The 24,398-nt window shown below is 39.4% G+C and overlaps 1 protein-coding gene across 5 annotated transcripts in view; it reads left to right on the forward strand.

Moving 5' to 3' along the window:
* Window positions 1-24,398, forward strand: part of GPATCH8 (G-patch domain containing 8) — a 109,326-nt gene that overhangs the window by 31,919 nt on the left and 53,009 nt on the right. For 2 of the 5 annotated variants that reach the window (XM_030799352.1, XM_030799354.1), the window contains exons 3-4: window positions 4,419-4,436; window positions 6,998-7,070. Coding sequence is in view for 1 of the 5 variants with exons in the window: in XM_030799349.1 (XP_030655209.1) it covers window positions 6,998-7,070 (73 nt within the window). In the remaining 4 variants the exon portion in view is untranslated. Of the gene's footprint in view, window positions 1-3,502; window positions 4,437-6,997; window positions 7,071-24,398 lie in introns of those variants that run through there. The other 3 variants (XM_030799349.1, XM_030799351.1, XM_030799350.1) reach the window with 2 other exon arrangements.

The following is a 24,398-nucleotide window of genomic DNA, read 5'->3' on the forward strand; positions in this document are numbered from 1 at the left end:
CTTTGGGAGTCTACAGATCATTGCAGGAGCTAAAGGTCTAGTCATTTTTTTTAACCAAAGGTAATCTGCAGCAGCTGGTAACCGTGGAAGTCTCTGCACAGGTTTGTGCCAAGAATATGCCTGTGTGAAGGGTTATTGTGAGTATAGGATTAAGGTCTTTTTATTTTGTAGTAGGCTAAATTTGATGCAAATCAGCAAGATGGGAAATGAGACATGAAGATGCAATAATATGTTATGCTTTTAGTGAACTTCTGAAGCCTAGATTTGTTAGTGAGATATTGGTATTTCAACTTTAATAGGTAAATGTTGAAAATATATCAAAATCCAGCATTTGTAAAGCGTTTAATGATATTTTTTGGAAAGTTTTATTTTGTCTTATTTACTTCAAGCAACCAGATATCTTTGAATGAGATTTTTCCTCAAGAATAAAACATCTTTTTAAGAAAATTATGTAAGAATTGCTAAACAACTTGATTATCTCTATTAAAAACAAGTTGAAAAGTGTTAACATTTTATCCCTATTACAAAAACTTTGAATTTTAAAAATTGTTATTGCTTTATGAGATATTTAGATCTCAAATGTTATAACTTCCACTTAAAGACAAAATATTTACAAAACAAAGCTTGATCTAAAGGCATAGCTCCGTCTAGGATTCAATCACAGAAGAATTAATTGGTGTTATTTAGGATATATCGTCCTTTATGACCTTTATCATAGTTAGAAGATGAGGAATCGGGCGCAGGGGCTCACGTCTGTAATCCCAGCACTTTGGGATGCTGAGGCGGGCAGATCACGAGGTCAGGAGTTTGAGAACAGCCTGACCAACATGGTGAAACCCTGTCTCTACTAAAAATACAAAAAGTAGCCAGACGTGGTGGCACACGCCTGTAATCCCAGCTACTCAGGAGGCTGAGGCAGGAGAATCGCTTGAACCTGGGAGGCAGAGGTTGCATTGAGTTGAGATCACGCCACTGCACTCCAGCCTGGGTGACAGAGCGAGACTCCGTCTCAAAAAAAAAAAAAAAAAAAAAAGCGCTGGATGCAGTGGCTCACGCCTATAATCCCAGCACTTTGGGAAGCTGAGGCGGGTGGATCACAGGGTCAGGAGATAGACCATTCTGGCTAACATGGTGAAACCCCATCTGTACTAAAAATACAAAACTTAGCCGGGTGTGGTGGCACACGCCTGTAGTCCCAGCTACTCGGGAGGCTGAGGCAGGAGAATCGCTTGAACCCAAGATCGTGCCACTGCACTCCAGCCTGGGTGACAGAGCAAGACTCGATCTCAAAAAAAAAAAAAAAAAAAAAAAAAAAAAAAAGGTGAGGGATCAGATGGGAGAATGACTTTAAGCTATATAGAAGGCAAAATGCCTGCATCATAGACTTAAAACATGTTGTTACTGTTGTGGTTGGAAGTGCAACTACCCATCAGCTGTTAGTCGGTCCTTGCTCTACCTGACTGATTAAAATTCTTTCTTTATGGTTGTCAGGATGACCTAACAGGTTTAAAAATTAGTGTAAGCTTCAAACTCCAGTTGCTGATGTTTAGTTTGCGCATCTTAAGGATTTGGAAGTATATGTATAATTGGGTTTTGTCATGTTGCATATCTGTCTAGATCTGTGGACTCCACTAGTTCCAAACTGTAACTCTTTATAAGACTGCTGATTTGACATTTAGCAGTGACCATATGTGGACTGCACTAGAAGTACTGTGCTTCTTGGAGCTGAATGGTGTAGCATTACTATATGGCTTTTCTCTCTAGTCTTCATTGTGTCATCTGTAGTGAGCTATAGAGTTTTTTTGTTTCGGGAATTTTTACAACTTGTTTGCATGGGTTCACCTAGTAGCATTGGTTCTTGCTTATAGTCTTTAATACACAATCAGCAAAGCTTACAATCCACTCAAGAGACTTACTATTTTGTCACTGTTGAAAATGGGCTAAATGATGTAAATTGAATGTGGCTGTCAACTAAAACAAAATTCAGTATAGAATTAGTATTCATCCAGTCATGGACATACCTGTAGCATGGTTTTCTCTTGAGACATAATAGGCCGTTTCCTACTGTAAAAACTTACAGCCAGCTTCATACAATAAGTAAATTTTTTCCTCTGTTTTGGCAGGCTCCCATCATACATGTGTATTGGTGGTGCTGTTACCAAAATGATCATTGTCACTGTGGTGGCATACAGCTTCATGGAGCAGAAAGTTTCTACTTGGTATTTAATTAATAAATTAAAATGTTGAGGAATGGCTGAAACAGTTAATAATGAAGTATTTTTAAATTGCTGGTATTGTATTTTCAGCATATTGGTAGTTGTTTATAATACAGATTTCTTGTTGTCAAAGATCTTCCCGCTTAAAAATTATATCCCTTTTCTCACGTGTTTATTAGAGAAGAACAAATGATAAAAATGTAGCATTTTAATGTTATATTTATATGTAGAAATAGGGGGAGAAAAAAAGGCCAGCTGAGGCAATCTAGGTGAAAAAGTTTGAGTTTTCAGCTTAGCTACATGGTTTAACCAGAATTAAAAGAAGAACTTCATTTCCAACTAAAGAACAGGCCACACAGCCACCATTTTGGGGTCTTGAGCAGAGAGGTGGTTTGTGAGAACTCTGAATTATGTAGAAAACCAGCTTTTCTATATGATAAATAAGCTTTGCCTTATTTATTAAAGTTAGGATTTCTTTGCAATTCTTCCATGTACATTTAACTTATATCAAGTTGACTTTAGAAGAAAAAAATTATAAGCAGCCTACCTCTATCATGCATCTTTGTTGTTAACCAGAGTTTTTAAAACGAAAAAAATTTCTGTAATTTATTTTTGGTTCTATGAGATTATAATTAAACCTCAAATTATTTATTTAAAAAACAAAAACAAAAAGATTTTTAGTCATTATTATAGTAACTGAAATTAAGTAAAGAGTTACTTTTTTAAAAATTATTTTTAAAAATAATTACTACTTTGGAAATAAATTGGCTGGGCATGGTGGCTCACACCTGTAATCCCAGCACTTTGGGAGGCCAAGGTGGGAGGATCACTTGAGCCTTGCAGGTCAAGGGCACGGTGAGCTGTGACTGTGCTACTGCACTCCAGCCTGGGTAGCAGAGCGAGACCCTGTCTCAAAAAAAAAAAAAAAAAAAAAAAGGAACAAAGAAATTTAGTGCTCATTGCCCTTGTTCTGTCTAGATTACCTCTTTGAGCCGTAAGCTACTTGTGCCAACTTGGTGTTATAAATAGCATCCATGAGCCAGTCGTGGTGGCTTATGCCTGTAATCTCAACACTTTGGGAAGCCAAGGCAGGCGGATCACTTGAGGTCAGGAGTTTGAGACCAGCCTGGCCAACGTGGTGAAACCCTGTCTCTACTGAAAATACAAAAAGAAAAAAAATTGGCTGGGTGTGGTGATGCGTGTCTATAGTCCCAGCTACTCAGGAGGTGGAGATTGTAGTGAGCTGAGATTGCCACTACACTCCAGCCTGAGCTACAGAGTGAGACTCCGTCTCAAAAAAAAAAAAAAAATCCTGGAATAATTTGCAAAAATTACAGTCGTAAATAGAGAGAATAGATTGCTTGTTTCCCACAGACTGGTTATTGAGTTTCTTGTTCTTTCACAGAGATAGTTTTGATCATTTCAGAGGTAGACGAGTCTGGTTTGTTTTACTTTGTTATAAATTATTTTGGTGTGCCTCCTTGTGTTAGCCATCATCCTTAAGCCTATTGGATTTTTAACAAGTGTTTATAAAACCTTTTATATTGTTTATAAACCTTTTATTGGTAGGAAGAGAGACCATACTGAATACTAGCCCTTCCTGCAGAGTCACAGAGCTGCCTTTTTTCCTCCGAAAGCAGGTAGTTTGAAATGATAGGAAACGTCCAGTTTTTCTGTGTTGGTCATTATTTACCCTAGGAGGTTGGTGAGGGGAGGAGATTCTGGGAGATGTGTCTATTGTTTCTGTTGCCTTTGTTATGATTGGAAGGACTTAGAGTGGCAAGTTAAATATTTTATTATAGTCCCTGAGAGAGTGGATTTAATTAAAGAACAGTTTTAACCTAAAGTTTTAGAAGAGAAATGCCACTACCATTTTCTATCAATGATTTTTTTCTGAGAAGGTGACAGCCATCCTCTTGAGTGGTTTTGTAAAAGTGGTGCTAATGTGTATAACCTTAATTTTTTCTTTTTTTTCTCCCTCTCCCTTTAACATTTGCTTTTCCTTTCACTGTTGTCAGTCACAACACGCTGCTCTTGAATCTCTCAGCTGGTCTTGACTCGTGAATTTACTTATGCTTTCACTCTTTAATAAATACATTACTTGCAAGCAGTGAATTGAAAACAAGACAAAAAAAAAAAAAACGACCATTAGTGATTGGACAGTTTCTTACTTTGTGTTACATTTAACTGTTCTTTTGACAGCCCAGTTTTTAAAGCCAGGTTCGTATGGAAATGCTTTCACTCCACTTGCACTGCTTTTGGAAATAGCATACTGCTTCATCTGTCTGTTTATTTTAGTGCATTCATAATATAACACAATCAGCATAATGTCTCATCTCCACTTAGCCAAAGATTGAGTTTTCTTTAAAAAAGAAACAACAACAACAAAATGGAGGGGGGGGAGCAACAATTTTTGTCAGCATTGTTTATAAATGCCTAAATCTTGGTGCCAAATATAGTTATGAGTCTGTTAAGAGATTAAACAATTATTTAATAAACCATATACTCTTAGAGTCATTCTGCTATCCTTGTCCTTTCTAGAATTATTCAGTTGTAGGAATTATGATATGAAATAAGGATTTTCTGCACAGGTAAGTTTGTTTTCATAGTAGTAAAATAAGGGCCTGTTTACCTTTTTGTTTTCTGCTAACATTACTTATATTGAGACTTTTAATCTTTTCTTTTTTAGGGGGTAATAAAGTTATAAATAGACACTGAACACTGGGTAAGGGAATGCTTTTCCTGGCAGTTCAGTTAGGAGGGGGGAAGGGAAGAAGCCCCAGCAGCAGTAGTGTTATATTAAGTTTTTGTGATGTGTAGTAATGTGGAAGTCAGTGCTTGGGATCAGTAGTGTTTCTAATTTTTTCAGATGGTATGGAGCAAAAATAACTTGCAGCAAACTTTTGTGCACCATAATGATTTTATATGTATATTTGAAACAATATGTTTTGTTTTAGAAACAAATTTTTCATTATAATTTGCCTCCAGTTTTTGCTTTTAAAAAAGTATCCTGGGTTCATGCCTGCAATCCCAGTACTTTGAGAGGCTGAGGAGGGAGGATTGCTTGAGCCCAGGAGTTCTAGATCATCGTGGGCAACATAGTGAAACCTCATCTCTACAAAAAATAAAAAAATTATCCTGGCATAGTGATGTGCGCCCATAGTCCCAGCTACTTGTGAGGCTGAGGTGGGAGGATTGCTTGAGCCCGGGAGGTCAAGGCTGCAGTTAGCTATAATTGCACCACTGTACACCAGCCTGGGCAGCAGAGCAAGATGCTGTATCAAAAAAAAAAAAAAAAAAGTCCTGATTTTCCCCCGTCAATGAAATAATTAGCTGCTTAGTCCAGTTTTCCAGGTTGCATGCTGTCATAAACTTATAGAAGAAAATGGTCCTTAAACAAACAAACAGAGCATTTGGGAGGCTTAATCTTCTTCTAACTTCTAGTTAGAGAAGGTAACAGTAAAAAAATGTTTTTCTTTCCTTTATGAGTTTAAAGAGCACTTTATCATTGAATATGGAGATGCCAGACAGTTTAATGTGCAATATTTGGTTTTAATGCAGAAATTTGTGGTTTAGTCAGCTTTATAAATTGATTTCAGGAAATACGGGATTTTCAAATGATTTACCTTTGTTTTCTGCTAACATTACTTATATTGCGACTTTTAATCTTTTCTGGATTAATACTATAAATTACATTTTAATACATATAGAATACTTTGTGTTTAGAATTTTTCAGTGTTGTCCATTGGGTGAATACCATCATTTTTTCTGATACAGTTAGTGCCTATTTTAGCCTTGTCTTGGTACTTCACAGTAACTGTAAAAAGCAAAGAATTGGACAAAGGGCTGCAGATGTTTCCAATACCTTGACCCCTTAAACGAAAGCTGACATTTAATTGTTGTTTCTAGCATTTTTTTCATGCAGTTTACATTGAAATACCTTTTCGAATGTGCTCCTGGGAAGATGAGACATTATGTATGTTGGTTTCTCCCCCTACATGCACTAATGGTTCTTTACTGTTAACTTATTGCTAGGCCTGTTTCATTCTAACATCTTAGCATTTTTGTTAGACTACATGTTGAAATGCATCACTCAGTCTGTGCTTGAGCTCATTTTATTTTTCTGTTTAATCAACTTAATTTCTTGTTTTACTAACCTCACTGTTTTTTCAGTTTAATATTGGCTGCATGCTAGTTAAATATTTATATTATATATAATTATTATTATTTTTTTAAACCAATCAAGTCTAGCCTGGATTTTGCTCTGATTGTTTTTTCATTTCTAGTGGTGGGGCAGTCTTACACTTACAACTTACTTTGTATCATGAAAGCCTGACACATAAACAAAACAACTAAACACAATGTAGATTTTCTTAAAAAAAAAAAAAAAAATCTTAAAGTGGTGCTGTTTAGGTGGTGGATATGACTGTATAAGTACCTTGATTTTATGCTTTTTAGTGTTATTTTAAAACTTCATAAATGTATTCTTCCCCTTTTCCCTTTCCCCTTTTTCTCCATTTTAAAATGTTATATACAAAAGTTGCCCAGCACACCATCAGAAAGGACCCTTACCCCATATGTTCTTCCCATATAAAATACTAGCCAGCTTTTCTTTTTACATTAATGTCCCTCTTATTGGGCACATTTACCCTATTATTAGCACCTTTTTGCATGCATATATGTAGAAGTATCTCTTGCTCATCATCTGTTTAAATGTCTCTAGGAAGGGAAGAATATATTATTGGAATATTTTTGGTTTGTCTCTCTGTTCTGTCTGTCAGGATAATATTGGACACCGCTTACTCCAGAAACATGGGTGGAAGCTGGGCCAGGGATTGGGAAAATCTCTTCAGGGTAAGTGTTTACATTTACCAAAGAAAAGGGAAGAAAACCATTTCTGATGCAGATCTTGTACCTGAATATATTTGTTGTGTTTTTAAAAAAAGTACTTGGGTTTCTCCCCACTGCCTTTTTCCCTTTAGAATAGTCTATTTGTCCTATAACTGTATTTTAAGTCATTGTTAAGCCTCTATATTTGTCAGTAATTTGCAAGAGTAAGCTGCTGTGTCATCGAAACTTTCAAGTCAAACATACTGTGTGTGGCTCAGCCTGTTTTAAATTTTTTTTTTGGTGGAGGTGATGGGTGGGTGGAGTAAAACAAATGCAAAATATCAGAGTATGCTTTCTTTGTGCTATTTAGTAATGTATTGTGGCTTCAGTGTTATAAAGAGAATCATTCAGTAGCAGAATTTAATTTTTATCCTTTTAAATTCTCCCTGAAGCTGGTGATTGCCCTGGCTCTTTTGCTCTGCAATAAGAAATTTATGTAGTGGTAGAGAAGAAAAATTAACCTCCATGAAACATAAAATGAAAGCAGAGGTTTTTGAGGGCTCTCTGAGCAGAGAGGTTATTTCTCAGGTTCCTATCAAGGTCTGGAAAATGTATGGCTTAAAGTTTCCATTGCATTTGTTACTCTGTTTATACCAGTCATTTGTATTAAAAACAAAATACTAATATTTCAGCTTCTGAGTTCTCCCTAGTTGGAAACCAACCAACTGCGTTCACTTTTTAGCTTTCTCAGATTCAAGAGCTAATGTTTGTTCTTCGCAGATGTGATGTGAATGCTACCTCAGAAATTATGGGAATTGGCCGGGTGCGGTGGCTCACGCCTGTAATCCCAGCACTTTGGGAGGCCGATGTGGGTGGATCACAAGGTCAGGAGTTCAAGACCAGCCTGGCCAACATGGTGAAACCCCATCTCTACTAAAAATACAGAAATTAGCCAGGCGTGGTGACACATGCCTGTAGTCTCAGCTTGGGAGGCTGAGGCAGAGAATTGTTTGAACCTGGAAGGCGGAGGTTGCAGTGAGCCAAGATCACACCACTGCATTCCAGCATGGGCAGCAGAGACTCCGTCTCGAAAAAAAGAAATTATGGGAATCATTGTGCCTCTACATCTGGTCATGCGGGAGCTTATTGTATAATAGGCATCTTTGGGGAGACGTGTGCTATTGTTGACTAATTCTTTGAATTTTGGAATTCAAAAAATTCTCTGATTTTCAGTTTGAATGCCAAAGTCTGATCAATTCAAGTGTGTTGAGAGGAACACAAGGACAGGTGTAGTGGCTCATGTCTGTAATCCCAGCAGTTTGGGAGGTTGAGGCAGGAGGACTGTTTAAGGCTGGGTGTTCAAAACCAGCCTGGGTGAGATAGCGAGACCCCGTCTTGATTTTTTAAAAAAGAAAAAATTAATTAATTAATTAAAAAGAGAGCAACCAGGAGGACAGGGCTTGAAATAGGATGTTTCAGTTATTTATTTATTTATTTATTTATATTTTGAAATGGAGTCTCGCTCTGTCGTCCAGGCTAGAGTGCAGTGGCGCGATCTCGGCTCATTGCCAGCTCTGCCTCCCGGGTTCGTGCCATTCTCCTGCCTCAGCCTCCCAAGTAGCTGGGACTACAGGCGCCCACCACCACGCCCGGCTAATTATTTGTATTTTTATAGAGACGGGGTTTCACCGTGTTAGCCAGGATGGTCTCGATCTCCTGATCTCGTGATCCGCCTGCCTCAGCCTCCAAAAGTGCTGGGATTATAGGTGTGAGCCACCACGCCCGGCCAGGATGTTTCAGTTATTAAAGCCTTTAATTTTAAAATTCTATTTCTACTAATTCTATTGACTGGTGACACATGGGAGATGCTAAATAAATATGTTTTAATGAAATATTTATTACTAAGTGTTAACCTATTCTTCTGGGGAAATAGATTTAATTACCTTTAAACTTGTTTTCCAGTGGCACAGAACTCTTTGCAAACAATACAAAGAATACTCTGATTAAGAGCAATTCGTATGGGATAGACCACAGATTTTATAAGAGCCCAGGAGAGGAAGATAACCAGGACTGAAATAGAGATGGCTTTTTGATAGAATTTGTCCCAGTGGTTTGCATAGTTTTAAGTGTTGGGTTGACTTGAATGGAGGTGATTGTTTTAGAAGAAGGTCAGAAGACTAGATTTGCTTTTCTCTCCAATTTGAAATACCTCTTCTATTCGAGGATGCCCAGGAACATTGTTGATTGTTACTCTCTTTGTTCAGGCACACAAGGTGGGGCTGTTTCATAGTGGCTAGCAAATCTGTTTGACTCCCAGAATTTTTTATGTTAAGCATCAGAGACTTTAAAGTACAACTAGAACCTGCAGAGAGAAAGGAGGGAGAAGAGATAGATAATGTGTTTAAGAAAGGATAGGTAAATGGCTATTCACCTACTTTGGATGATCCAAAGTTATTTTCAATTTTTATTTTTAAGGAGATTTTAGGCAGGGTGCTGTGGCTTATGCCTGTAATCGCAGCACTTTGGGAGGCTGAGGCAGGAGGATCGGCTGAGCCCAGGAGTTTGAGACCAGCCTAGGCAACATAGACCCCATCTCTATCTCCCCCTACACCCCACCCCCCAAAAATTAGTTGGGCTTGGTAGTCCATGCCTGTGGTCCCAGTTAAGAGGTTTGAGGTAGGAGGATTGCCTGAGCCCGGAAGGTTGAGGCTGCAGTGACCCTTGATTGCACCACTACACTCTAGCCTGGGTGACAGAGTGAGACTGTCTCACAAAAAAAAGAAAAAAAGCAGTTTGGAATTTTGGTTCCCTTTAAACTTTGAGCTTCTTGAAAAGAGGAATTAGGTTTTATCCATATTTTACCTCCATGGTAACAAGTATATATAGTAAGTACTCAATAACTCATACATCTATTCATTTAAAAATTCAAGGGAAATTTAAAGCTCATTTGAAGATTTTTTTCCTTTTTAATTGTTAAAAAATGGATAACATAGCCGGGTGCAGTGGCTAGCGCCTGAAATCCCAGCACTTTGGGAAGCTGAGGCAGAAGGATTGCTTGAGGCCAGGAGTTGAGACCAGCGTGGGCAATATAGCAAGACCCCCATCTCTACAAAAAGAAAAAATTAATTGGCTGGGCTTAGTGGCACACACCTATAGTCCCAGCTACTAGGGAGGCTGAGGTGGGAGGATCACTTGAGCCCAGGAGTTGAAGGATGCAGTGAACTATGATTGGGCCATTGCACTCCAGCCTAGGTGACAGAGCGAGACCCTCTGTTTAAAATAAATAAATAAAATAAAATTCACCCTTTCCAAAACACATAACATAAAATTTAGCATCTTAATCATTTTTAAGTGTACAGTTGTGTATGTGAAGTATATTTACATTGTTGGTGCAAAGTCCATGTGTTTTAAATGATTAGTATCTTTATTCTCCAAAAAGAATGGAGCCTTATTGTTTCCAACATTAAGAATTGAGTTTGTTTCATAACTGACGGTTTACCTCCTAGTGTCAGATTCAGCAGTGTACATGCAGGCATTGTGCTGGTTTCTCTCACATACCTCTTTCTGTAGTACCCACATAATTTAACCTAGAATATGTCCACATTTATTGCATATTGAGGCAATTTATGACAGATTTCTTTGACCATACTAAACCTTTGATATAAATAACCACTCAAGAAAGCCCTGTCACTCTAATGTAAACAGTAATGCCTCCTTGGTATACTATAGACTAGGCATCGCATGTCACTTCTGGGCTCGTGCTTTTGTAAGTTCTTCACATTGACTAGTTCATTGTCAGCTTTCGTTTTTATTTGAGTTTAGGACTCTTAACATATCTCACATGCAACCATCCACTAAAATTTTAAGCCTGGTCCTTTTGGGCTTTTTTGTCAAAGGTTTAAAAATTATTTTGACCCATGCAAGGCTTTTGCCAACAAAAGTTGCAGTTCTTGGTGCTCCAGTGCTGATGTCTTGTTACTGAATAGATTGGAGAATAAGGCATGCAGACTCTGGAATGAAGTTATCTGTGGCAGGATATTAGATTGTACTTTGTAAACTGAGTTTATTTTTGTACTCATATTTTCTTGTTCACATTTCATTCTCCCTTGGTATTTGTTAAAATATTTCAGAAATTTTTAAAAAGTTATTATATATGGCAGATAATTGTTAGTATTAAAAAATAAAAGACCTGAAGAAAAGATAATGTTGACAAGATATCTGAAGGAAACAACACAAAAAAAGCACTACTGATGAGAAATATTATGAACAATTACTTATCATAGAAACAGAGGGTATGTTTTTTGTTGTTTTTTTTTTTTTTTTTTTGAGACGGAGTCTCGCTCTGTCGTGCCCAGGCTGGAGTGCAGTGGCGCGCTCTCGGCTCACTGCAAGCTCCGCCTCCCGGGTTCACGCCATTCTCCTGCCTCAGCCTCCTGAGTAGCTGGGACTACAGGCGCCCGCCAACACGCCCAGCTAATTTTTTGTATTTTTAGTAGAGACGGGGTTTCACCGTGTTAGCCAAGATGGTCTCGATCTCCTGACCTCGTGATCCGCCCACCTCGGCCTCCCAAAGTACTGGGATTACAGGCTTGAGCCACCGCGCCTGGCCAACAGAGGGTATGTTTAATTCAGAATAAAGCAAGAGTGAATGATAGTTGTATTTTGTAGCATTTAGACTGGATTCAGTTCTGGAAATTGTTTTATAACCTTTTGTGAGCTTTGAAATGGAATGTAATTCAAAATTTTTATTTTTCTGTGAAATACATTTAGTCAGTAGGTGTGGCCCAGAAATGGTGCCTGAAGGTTCTTTGTTACATTGTGTAAGTGCTATTTGATGATTTAGCTGATTCTTTGGTGACAGACAAAAGTTTAGCTCCTAGGAAAAATGAATGGGGTCTGATATTATTTGCTATCTCACCCTGTTTAGAAGGTTCAATGAGTACATTTAGACAACCAACACATATTTACTGACCTAACACTACATTCTTGTTATACCAGCAGTAAATACCCTAAGACATGGAGAGTCGATAAGACATGGTTCCTGACTTTCAGGTTTATTTCCCAGTCCCTGAAGTCTTGCTTTTTTTTTTTTTTTTTTTTTTTAACTGCTGTAGACCTTTGAAGTTTCCTTGAAGCCAAGGATGATGTTTTCTACTTTTGTGCACTCCTTTCATACTTAAATTAGGTATGTGTTCAGTCTGAATATTTAATTAAAAATTGTTTCAACCTCCTTGTGAGTAGGGAGTCTCACTAATTTTTGTGTAAAAGTACTTGGTGCAGGGTGTAATGGCAGTTTGTTAACATTTGGAAATAAAAGATCTGGGTTTGAGTTTGGCACTACCATTTCCTATAAGTAAAGGGACAAGGTACCATTACTGAATTATTTTCCTCAGCAATAAATGGATATTAAAATCTCTGCCTGTCTTCTTAAAGAGTAGTTATGAAAACAAAGTAAGTGAACTCACATTATACAGACTATAAAAATGCCATATATGCTTATTATTAACACCTATTGTATAGTACATAGTTATTTTAACTGAATTAGAGATAATCCATCCTTAGGGCTTCCAAGATTAACAACAGTAATAGTTAATATGCTTTATATGTGATAGATGTTGGACTTCAGGATCTGTGCTTTTGATGTTAGATGTGTTTTAGAGCCCCTAAATCCCTAATTTTGGTGTCTGTTTCACTAATTCTGAGCTCACTAGTCATCTCTACTGCTCAGTCTAACTTCTGAAAAATCTAACATCTAGAAAGAGCGTCAGGCACTCAGTCGTGGCATTGGAACAATTGAATAACAACCCAGAATTTTAAAAATTGGGTCCCCATTGTCGTTCCTTACCCTACATAGATTCCAGGTGAATGAGAGGTTTAAATGTAAAAAATGAAATCATGAAATTATTAGGATGAACAATGGTAGAATTATTACCTTAAAATAATATTTGAATAAGAAAAGTTTTTCTGAGCATAATCCAAAACTTAGAAGCCATTAAGAAAAGGATAAGGCCAGGCACAATGACTTAAGCACCTGTAATCCCAGGACTTTGGGAAGCCAAGGTGGAAAGATCACTTGAGGCCAAGGGTTCAAGACCACCTTGGGCAACAACAAGACCCAGTTTCTACAAAAAATTTAAAAACTAGATTAGCCGGGCATGGTGGCGTGCATCTGTATTCCTAGCTATTTGGAAGGCTGAGGCGGGAGGATCCCTTGACTCCAGGAGTTCGAAGTTGCAGTGAGCTGTGATTGTGCCACTGTACTCCAGCCTGGGCAACAGAGCAAGCCTGTCTCAAAAAAGGAAAGGATAAGTTTAGCTATATTTCATCATAAACAAAGTCAACAAACAGACTAGGGAAAATATCTGTAATAGCTCATTATAGGCAAAGAACAACTTTCCTTCAGGTGTTTATCAGCTTGAGAAAGACCAAAGTTAGCCTGGTAAGATTATGGGAAAATAGGTACTTACATCACAGCCATGAGAATATCCACTAGTGAAAACATTACAGGGAACAACTTGGATTACTTAAAAATTAAAATGGATGTGTTCTAGAATCCAGCTTTTTTTTTTTCCTTTGAGACAGAGTCTTGCTTTGTTGCCCAGGCTGGAGTACAGTGGCATAATCATAGCTCACTGCAGCCTTGATCTCCTGGGCTCAAGTGATCCTCCTGCCTTAGACCCATGAGTAGTGGGGACTACAGGCGCATGCCACCATGCCTTTTTTTTTTTTTTTTTTGAAAGGGAGTCTCTCTCCGTCGCCCAGGCTGGCTGGAGTGCAGTGGCACAATCTCAGCTCACTGCAAGCCCCACCTCCCGGGTTCACGCCATCCTCCTGCCTCAGCCTCCCGAGTAGCTGGGACTTCAGGCGCCTACCACCATGTCCGGCTAATTTTTTGTATTTTTTTTTTAGTAGAGACGGGGTTTCAGCATGTTAGCCAGGATGGTCTCCATCTCCTGACCTCATGATCTGCCCACCTCGGCCTCCCAAAGTGCTGGGATTACAGGCATGAGCCACTGTGCCCGGCCCACGCCTAATTTTTGAGAAATTTCTTGTAGAGACCAGGTCTCACTATGTTGCCCAGGCTGGTCTCGAACTCCTGGGCTCATGCAGTTCTCCCACCTTGGACTCCCACAGTGCTGGGATTATAGGTGTGATCCACCATGCCTGGCCTTTTCATGCAATTAACAAAATTTTTAGGATATAAAATTCTTAAGCACATCTTCCTGGTTACTAAATAATTAATATGATTGTTAACACACAGTTGCTTCCTGTGTAATAACATGTACATTCCATTTGTTGATACTGAAGCAGCTTTTTCAAAGTTTTGCTTGTTTTATTTGGAATGTATCTCCAGATATCTCATACATCGTTTTAAGAACATTGTATTAATGGCCGGGCGCGGTGGCTCACGCTTGTAATCCCAGCACTTTGGGAGGCCGAGGCAGGCGGATCACGAGGTCAGGAGATTGAGACCATGGTGAAATCCCGTCTCTACTAAAAATACAAAAAAAAAAAATTAGCCGGGCGTGGTGGCGGGCGCCTGTAGTCCCAGCTACTCAGAGAGGCTGAGGCAGGAGAATGGCGTGAACCCGGGAGGTGGAGCTTGCAGTGAGCCGAGATTGCGCCACTGCACTCCAGCCTGGGTGACAGAGCGAGACTCTGTCTCAAAAAAAAAAAAAAAAAATTGTATTAAGTTTTGGGATTGAAATAAATAAATGTAAACATCTTACTTTATAAAATCATTAGCGAAAAAATATGTTGAGAGAGATGAACATTCTCTGTAGCTTGTATAGTAAAACTGAGGCATTTTATTGTGAAATATTAAAATGGTGCATTCTGTGGGCATACAGGAGTGTGCCTGTATATTTATGTTTGTATTTACTTGACCATAAAGATAAAAATTTTTGTAAAGATAGACTCTCTGAAGGAAAACTGCGTTGCATTTTACTGTATTTTTAAAATTTGGACTGGTTGCAGTGGCTCACACCTGTAATCCCAGCACTTTGGGAGGCCGAGGCGGGCGGATCACCTAAGGTCAGTAGTTCAAGACCAGCCTGGCCAACATGGTGAAACCCCTTCTCTACTAAAAATATAAAAATTAGCTGGGTGTGGTGGCGTGTGCCTGTAATCCCAGCTACTCAGGAGGCTGAGATAGGAGAATCACTTGAACCCAGCAGTAGAGGTTGTAGTGAGCTAAGATTGCACCACTGCACTCCATCCTGGGCAAAGAGCGAGACTGTGTCTCCAAAAAAAAATTGTTCTGTACTTGTATTACTATTCAAAAAATATAATTGTTTGAGAAAAGACCTAAAGAAGGCAGAAAACAGAGTAGAGTTGGGGTATTTCTTTGGTTTTATTTATGTATACCTCCTTCCCAGTCTTGTTTCAGTTAGGAAATTAATGGTGAATACAGTGTAGGGTAAGGCCTGTGTTACATAAGTCTCAACTGTGTTTAGACTACATTTTATGACTAAAGGAAAATTAGACTTTTTTTTTCCATTGGAGATGAGGTCTTTCTGTGTTGTACAGGCTGGTCTCAAACTCCTGACCTCATGCAGTCTTCCCACCTTGGCCTTACAAAGTGCTAGGATTACAGGCTGAAAACTAGATTTGAATTCAAAAGAATAGAATAGAAACATGTAATGTTACAATTTAGGCTTTATTGTTAAATTAGAATATGAATTAATATTGCACTAACTTCTGGCCTGGTATGGTGGCTCATGCCTATGATCCCAACACTTTGGGAGGCTGAGGCAGGAGGGTAGCTTGAGGCCAGGAATTTGAGACCAACCTAGACAATATAACAAGACCTCGTCTTAACAGAAATAGAAAAATTAACCAGGTGTGATGGCACACACCTGTAGTCCTAGCTACTTGGGAGGCTGAGGCAAGAGAATTGCTTGAGCCCTAGTGTTGGAGGTTATAGTGAGCTGTGATGTGCCACTGCACTTCCTACACTCTAACCTGGGCAACATAGCTAGACCTATCTCTATAAATAAATAAGCAAGACCTGTCTCAATCACTATAAATATTTTACTAATTTCTTAAGAAAAATCATTTTTTGTCTGGGCGCCATGGCTCACTCCTGTAATCCCAGCACTTTGGGAGGCTGAGGCAGGTGGATCACCTAAGTTCAGGAGTTCGAGACCAGCCTGGCTAACATGGCGAAACCCCGCCTCTACTAAAAATACAAAATTAGCGGGGCATGGTGGCGGGTGCCTGTAATCCCAGCTACTCCGGAGGCTGAGGCAGGAGAATTGCTTGAACCCAGGAGGCGGAGGTTGCGGTGAGCTGAGTTCATGCCATTGCACTCCAGCCTGGGTGACGAGAGCGAAACTCTGTCAACAAAAATCATTTTTTGAGAAAATGTTTTCATTAATATTATAGTGACATAGATACATTTTTCTGAATAGTCTTTACAGAAGCTAAGTTGTCTTTCTATCTTACTTTCCCTTTTCAATTCATGTTTTCCTTTATAAAAAGGAAATAATGCTTAATATTTATTATGTGCCAAATATTGATCTAGAGTCCGGATGTTTTGCACCGTCTCATTTAATGAAATAGATATTAGTATGCTCATTTTATTTAATTTTTTTAATTTTTTTTTTTTTTTTTTTTTTGAGATGGAGTTTCACTCTTGTTGCCCAGGCTATAGTGCAATGGCACGATCTCGGCTCACCGCAACCTCTGCCTCTTGGTTCAAGTGATTCTCCTGCCTCAGCCTCTTGAGTAGCTGGGATTACAGGCATGCGCCACCACTCCCGGCTAATCTTGTATTTTTAGTAGAGATGGGGTTTCTCCATGTTGGTCAGGCTGGTCTCGAACTCCCGAACTCAGGTGATCTGCCCACCTTGGCCTCCCACAGTGCTGGGATTACAGGCGTGAGCCACCACGCCCGGCCACTCATTTTATGAGTGGAAAGTTTTGGAAGGATGATACAGCTACTAAGTATCTGCCATTCAAATATAAGCCTGACTTTGAAATCAATATTTGTACCTTTTCCCTTCTTAGGAAAAGCTGATACTGAAAATAAGAATAGGTTGGTGGGGGAATAGCAAATATGTAGCTCCCCCAAATCACAAATCAAGGTATGGATTGTCAGAAAAGCTTAGTTATACACAGAGCTGGTGTATTTGAAGAAGCATGTAGCTATAATCTCCATTTCCTGCCAATTAAATGAGTCTTGGAGTCTTCATACAGTTGCCAAAGGCAACCATAATTTTAGGTATTCACAATCCACATTTAATAAAATAAAATATAGAGCCTGTACAGCCTTTGACCTTTTTAATGGAATAAATATAAACCATAGAGAAGAGGCCCAGATAATAAACAAGATTAGTCAGAATTGGCAGTCTAAGGTAAGAGGTTAGGTTTTAGGGATAAAACAGAAAAGGAAAGGACCAGATGTGGTGGCTCACCCCTGCAGTCCCAGCACTGTGGGAGACCAAAGCAGGAGGATTGCTTGAGGCCAGGAGTTCAAGACTAGCCTGGGGAACATAGCGAGACCCTGTCTCTACAAAAATTAAAATAAATATAAAGATGAAAGGGATCGCAGGAGAGGAGACTGAATGAGAATGGTAAACTTGCATGCTGTATAGAAAGGGACTACTTGTTTCTCAGTACGGAGATCATCACATTTAAAGGATAAATGAAAAGACCTTAAATGTGAGTTAAGTCATGGCAAAATAACAATCAGAAAAGAAGTTGCAGTTCCAGTGGCATGTGCCTGTAGTCCTAGCTACTCAAAAGGTTAAGGCAGAAGGATCAGTTGAGCCTGGGAGTTCAAGTCCGGCCTGGGCAACATAGTGAGACCCCTTCTAAAAATTAGGCAAGGTAGTGCACACTTATATTCCTAGCTACTTGGGAGGCTGAGGTGGGAGGATTGTTTGAATCTAGGATTTGAAGGTTACAGTGAGCTATGATTGTGCCACTGCACTCCAACCTGGGCAACAGAGCAAGACCTTTTCTCTGAATAATAATAAAATGCTGTAAGGGTTCAAAAGAAGTATAACTAGGAGTGACTTCACTAAGTACTGAGGAGGGAGGAATAGATATTACCAAAGACAGGAGATACTGATGTATACAAGGTAATTGCAGTTGACAAAGAGCAGGTGTGGCTAATTGGAGCAGATTATGTCCATGGTGTAGTGGATTTTATGCATTTTTTAACAGAAGAAACCACTTCAATTTTTTTTTTTTTTTTTTAATGTTAAACTTCAGTGTATGAAAGGGGGCAACCCACCAGTTGTTTTGATTGAAGCAGAGTTCTAAGTCTCCAGGAACAGTTTAAAAACTGTAACTAGGCTGGGCACGATGGCTCATGCCTGTAAACCCCAACACTTTGGGGGGCTGAGGTGGAAACATCTCTTGAACTCAGGAGTTTGAGACCAGCCTGGGCAACATAGTGAGACCCTGTCTCTACCAAAGAAAAAAAATTAACCTGGCATGGTGATGTGCACCCTTAGTCCCAGCTACTTGGCGGTTTAGGTGGAAGGATCACTAGAGTCCATGAAGTTGAGGCTGCAGGGAGCCATGTCATTGCCAGTGTACTCCAGCCTGGATGACAGAGTGAGAGCATATCTCAAAAAGCACACACACACACACACACACACACACACACACACCTATAACTAGAAGGGAGAAATGGGAAATATTAATATAGGCACAAATCTCATATATGCTAAGCACTTAACAAATATCTCATTTAAATCTTATAATAAGCCCCTGAGAGAATTACTGTTCTCCCATTTTGTGGAAGAAACTGAGTCTTAGAGAAGTCTAGTATGTTGCCCAAGGATAAGCAACCAGTAAACTATAGAATCAGGATTCAGATCTCAGTACTTCTGCCTCCAAAGCTCATGCCACACTGGATGTGGAAGGCTTTAATACTCCTCCAATCTGGAATTGTATTTTGTAAGCCAAAGACACCTCGATCAGAGCAGAGGTATAGACTTGTAGCAAGAAGAGATACTGAAGGCCGGGTGTGGTGGCTCACGCTTGTAATCCTTGCACTTTGGCAGGCCAATGTGGGTGGATGCTTGAGCTCAGGAGTTTGAGACCAGCCTGGGCAACATGGCAAAACCCCATCTCTACTTAAAATGCAAAGAAAAAATTAGCTGGGCGTGATGGCGTGCGCCTATAGTCCCAGCCACCTGGGAGAATGAGGTGGGAGGATCGCATGAGCCCAGAAGGTCAACGAGGTTGCGGTGAGCTGAGATCATGCCACTGCACTCCAGCCTGAGTGACAAAGTGAGACCCTATCTCAAAAAAAAAAAAAAAAAAAAAGAGAGAGATATTGAAGTTAAGTTAAAACTCACTATACAGTTGAGAAATTTATTTTTGGGATTCCAAAATGTTTTAATGATAGGGCTGAAACACAAACCCAAATTCTTTGATTTGCCATTGAAATCTCTTCATTACCCCAGCCAGGCATTGGTGGTGGAAATAAAATAATAGTCTGGTCAAAGTATGTCTGAGGATGGAGATGGAAAACCATTTAGAAAGTTGTCTGGGTATGAGTATAGATAAGGACTTGAAAGAATAATAGCAGTGGAAATGGAAAGGAAGGAATAACTACGAAGGCTGATAAAACAGGTCAACTATGAAGACAATATATAGTCAGTTTATGCATATGTTTGACTAGCAAGCCCGTATTCACTAGATTTAGTGTTAGTCTTTTATAATAGCCATCATTTATTAAGTGTTTACTGAGTGCTTGGACATGGATTTTCTAACTTAAATCCTCTTTGAGGTAGATACTCCCATTTTACAGGTGAGAAAATTGACATTCTGAGCAATACTTTGCCCAAGATCTTTTTTTCTTTTCTTTTTTTTTTTTTTTTTGAGACAGAGTGTTGCTCTGTCACCCAGGCTGGAGTGCAGTGGTGCAATCTCAGCTCACTGCAACCTCCACCTCCCTGGTTCAAGCAATTCCCCTGCCTCAGCCTCCCAAGTAGGTGAGATTATAGGTGCATGCCACCATACCTGGCTAATTTTCCTGTGTTTTTATTAGAGACGGGGTTTCACTATGTTGGCCAGACTGGTCTCGAACTCCTGACCTCGGGCAATCCGCCCACATCTGCCTCCCAAAGTGCTGGGATTACAGGCGTGAGCCACCACGCCCAGCCTGCCCAAGATCTTACAGCAAATAAGTGGTAGAATCTTGGTGCCAAAACCTATGCTTTTAACCAATGTGCTGTAATGTACCTAAACTGTAGGTGCTAGCTTACTTCTCTATCCTGGAGAGATATGATGGTGGTGAGAAATACCAGTGCCACTGAATTGAAATATACAGTAGTTATTCAGGCCAGAAAAAGTGGAGATAATTCTGAATGTGATATATTCTCGTAGGGCACTTGAAGTGGTCATATATATTCTTCATGATGAGTATAAACTCACTAGAAACTTAAGGCTAAAGTTGAGTGGTAAGAACTTTTGCCAAATATTTAGGGATGGAAATTGGTGTCCAGGGAAAAAGAAAATACTGTAACTTATGTCTCATTCTATAATTTCCTCCCTGATTTCTTCTACTTTCTATTTCTCTTCTGTGGCATTTTAAATATTCAATCTTGTATAATTTTTGTTGATGTGTCTCTTTTACCTAATTCAGTAGACTGTAAATTCCTAAAGGATAGTAATTACTGTGCATTTATGTATTCTCTATTGTTGTTTTTCTGTTTTGTATTCTGCATATGTTTATTGCATGCTTAAAATGTGCCAGATCTGGGTTGGGTGTGGTCACGCACAACTGTAATCACAGCTCTTTGGGAGGCCGAGGCAGGTGGATCACTTGAGCTAGGAGTTCAAGACCAGCCTGGCCAACATGGCAAAACCCTCTCTACCAAAATATACAAAAATTAGCCAGTCATGTTGGCGCACGCCTGTAATCCCAGCTACTTGGAAGGCTGAGGTATGAGAATAGCTCGAACTCAGGAGGCGGAGGTTACAGTGAACTGCCTGGGCAACAGAGTAAGACTCTGTCTCCAAAAAAAAGAGAAAAAGAATGTGCCAGATCTGTACTAAGTCTTTAAGAGTGAATAAGATAGAACCTCTGCCCTCCAGAGGTTTATTTCTAATAGGGAAACAAATAATGTAACAAATTTAATACAGTATAATGACTGTTTTAATTGTGAAGTTAAAGGTACAGTGGAGGCTTAATAGAGAATTGAGCAATTTAACTTATAATTTCAAATTTTTTTTTAATAATTAACAAGTGAAAAGTCTCAGATTGTGAGAATAAAGAAGCAACCAACTATTTTCTTTCTGTGCATCTATACTTGCTGATAGATACATGGAGTACAGGTGTCTGTGAGTTAGTGGAATCTCTTTATTCTTCCATGAGAAGCATTGGTACTTTAAAGTGGAATGAAATCTGAAAATGATAAGAACATAAAGTAAAAAGTGTTTTATAATAAACATATTTTATTAAAATCTTTCAAAAGTTCATTTAAAATTTACCACCAAAATTCAAAACAGTGGCACTTAAACACTCGGAAAAGAGAAAAAAGTGTAATATATTTTTATGTAGTATAATATCTTTTCAAATGTAGTTTATTAGTTTTAAATCCAGTATTTCCTTTCTCACTAAATCTTCCCAAACCAGTAGATAGAACTCCCACTTGGTTTTCTTGTAACTCCCATTTGGTTCAAAAGGAGGGAGCAAAGAATGTAGACCTGAAGTAGGAGTTGAGGCCTGATGATATAGCATACGTAGTTGAAGTTGAGTGAGTGTGAGACAATAGCAAGTGGTGTGAGTTTTGCTGTGTTTAGAGAAGCTAATTGTTGCCACCTAAGGTTATAATCTCAGTGTTGCTGGATCTTCTAAAATTGTTAAAAGAAGCCAGGAATTCAGATTTCTTTTCTGTGAAATGTTCTAATTGATAAATGTTGGCTTGAAGTCTAAAATAATGAAAATAAACAAAACATATACCAGGCTGTATTTGAACCACAAGTTACTACTTTGTGGGCTCATCTGAAATTTTACCTGGGTTCAATTCTAGCTCTGCAGCTAGTAAGCACTGTGACCTTGCTATACCCTCCATATAGCTATATTTTTACAAGATTTGGGGGTGTCAAGAATTAAATATGGCATATATGTTTTATATACCTATATATTTCTCATTTTTCTCTCCAGTACATAGAATGAGACATGATGCCACTTAAAAGATTGAGAAACTTAAATGTTTATCTGAGGTGAAACTGCTAAGGATAGGAGCTACCTTTACTGCACAAGTCTTCTAACTTCTACCCCAGTGCTTTTTCCGTTGTTAGTCTTATGGCTTTCAGCAGAATCACCTTGGGTTCTTGTTAAAAGTGTAGATTCAGGCTGGGCGCAGTGGCTCACGCCTATAATCCCAGCACTTTGGGAGGCTGAGGCGGGTGGATCACCTGAGGTCAGGAGCTCGAGACTAGCCTCAAGGTGGAGAAACCCCGTCTCTACTAAAAATACAAAATTAGCCGGGCGTTGTGGTGCATGCCTGTAATCCCAGCTACTCAGGAGGCTGAGGCAGGAGAATTGCTTGAACCTGGGAGGCAGAGGGTGCGGTGAGCCAAGATCCCACCATTGCACTCCAGCCTCGGCAACAAGAGTGAAACTCCGTCTCAGAAAAAAAAAAAAAAAAATGCAGATTCTGAGGCTGGGTGCAGGGGCTCACGCCTGTAACCCCAGCACTTTGGGAGGCTGAGGTGGGAAGATCGCTTGAGTTCAGAGTTCAAGACCAGCCTGGGCCACATAGCAAGAGTTTGTCTCTACTGAAAAAGAAAACAAACAAGCAAAAAATTTAATGTCGATTCTGACCAGCATAAATCAGCAGGTCTGGGGTAGGGTTCAGGAAATGATATTTTATTTTATTTATTTATTTTTTGGAGACAGAGTTTCGCTCTTGTTGCCCAGGCTGGAGTGCAGTGGTGCGATCTTGGCTCACTGCAACCTCCGCCTCCCGGGTTCAAGCGATTCTCTTGCGTCAGCCTGCCAAGTAGCTGGGATTACAGGCATGTGCTACCATGCCCGGCTAATTTTTGTATTTTTTAGTAGAGACAGGGTTTTACCATGTTGGCCAGGCTAGTCTCGAACTCCTAACCTCAGGTCATCCACCTGCCTCAACCTCCCAAAGTGCTGGGATTACAGGCGTGAGCCACCACGCCTAGCCCAGGAAATGTTCTTTTAAATACCCCCTTGCCCTATTTTTTAATGCAAATAGAATGGACCAGGGCTAGAAAAACATTCTTTTGGACCATATGAATAACAGGCTTCTAAGAAAATTACCTTCATTATAGTAAGTAGGGTGGACAGTTTTTTTTTAATTTATCCAAAATGTATTGGTTACACTAAAGTAGTATAGTGCTGTTTATTTTTTTTTTTATAGTCTTAGCCTTAGCCTGATTTACATTGTTTCCTACCTTATTATTCATAGACTTTTGGGCCTAGGTTAGTTTGCCTTATTAAAATGACACTGGGTTAGTAGGATACTTAGGCAAGAGAGTAGAGTGTCCATGAAGCTTCTTAAGTGAGCAAAAGGGTATACAGTGATAGTGGTTTGTTTCTTCTTCTTTTTTTTTTTTTTTTTTTTTTTTTGGCTCATGTGATCCTCCCACCTCAGCATCCTGTGTACCTGGGTATATAGGCATTTGCCACCATGCCTGGCCAATTTTTAAATTTTTTTCATAGAGACAGGGTCTCCCTATGTTGCCTAGATTGGTCTGGAACTCCAGGGCTCAAGCTATCATCCTGCCTCAGCCTCCCAAAGTGCTGGGATTATAAGCGTGAGCCACCATACCCAGCCTGTAATACTTTGATTATTGATCATAGATAATAATTTTCTCCATCTGTAAATGGGGTTGTTTCATTACCATCAAATTGTATGTAAAACATTTGGAAATTATCACAGATTCTGTTTTAGAGTATCTTTCATTTTAGGGTATTTACTTTCAAAAATGCCAAATTTAAATTAGCCGGGCTTGGTGGTGGGCTCCTGTAATCCCAGCTACTCAGGAGGCTGAGACAGGAGAATCGCTTGAACCCAGGAGGCAGAGGTTACAGTGAGCTGAGATCACGCCACAATACTCCAGCTGGGGCAACAGAGTGAGTGAGACCCTGTCTCACAAACACACACCCCCAAAATGTCAAATTCGGAAATAAAAGGAAGACTAATTACTTTATTTTCTGAACCCTTGAGAATTCTGTATAGTGATTTAAAGTTTACAAAATATCTTCCACTTGTTGTCTCTTTTGGTCTGTATGCCAGTCCTAAAAAGGGGGGTGGGGTTAGGTGTGGTGTGATGGCTTATGCCTGTAGCCCTAGCTACTTGGGAGGTTAAGGCAGGAGGATTGCTTGAGCCCAGGAGTTTGAGGCT

Source organism: Nomascus leucogenys, chromosome 19 (genome assembly GCF_006542625.1).
Source record: "Nomascus leucogenys isolate Asia chromosome 19, Asia_NLE_v1, whole genome shotgun sequence".
NCBI lineage: Eukaryota > Metazoa > Chordata > Mammalia > Primates > Hylobatidae > Nomascus > Nomascus leucogenys.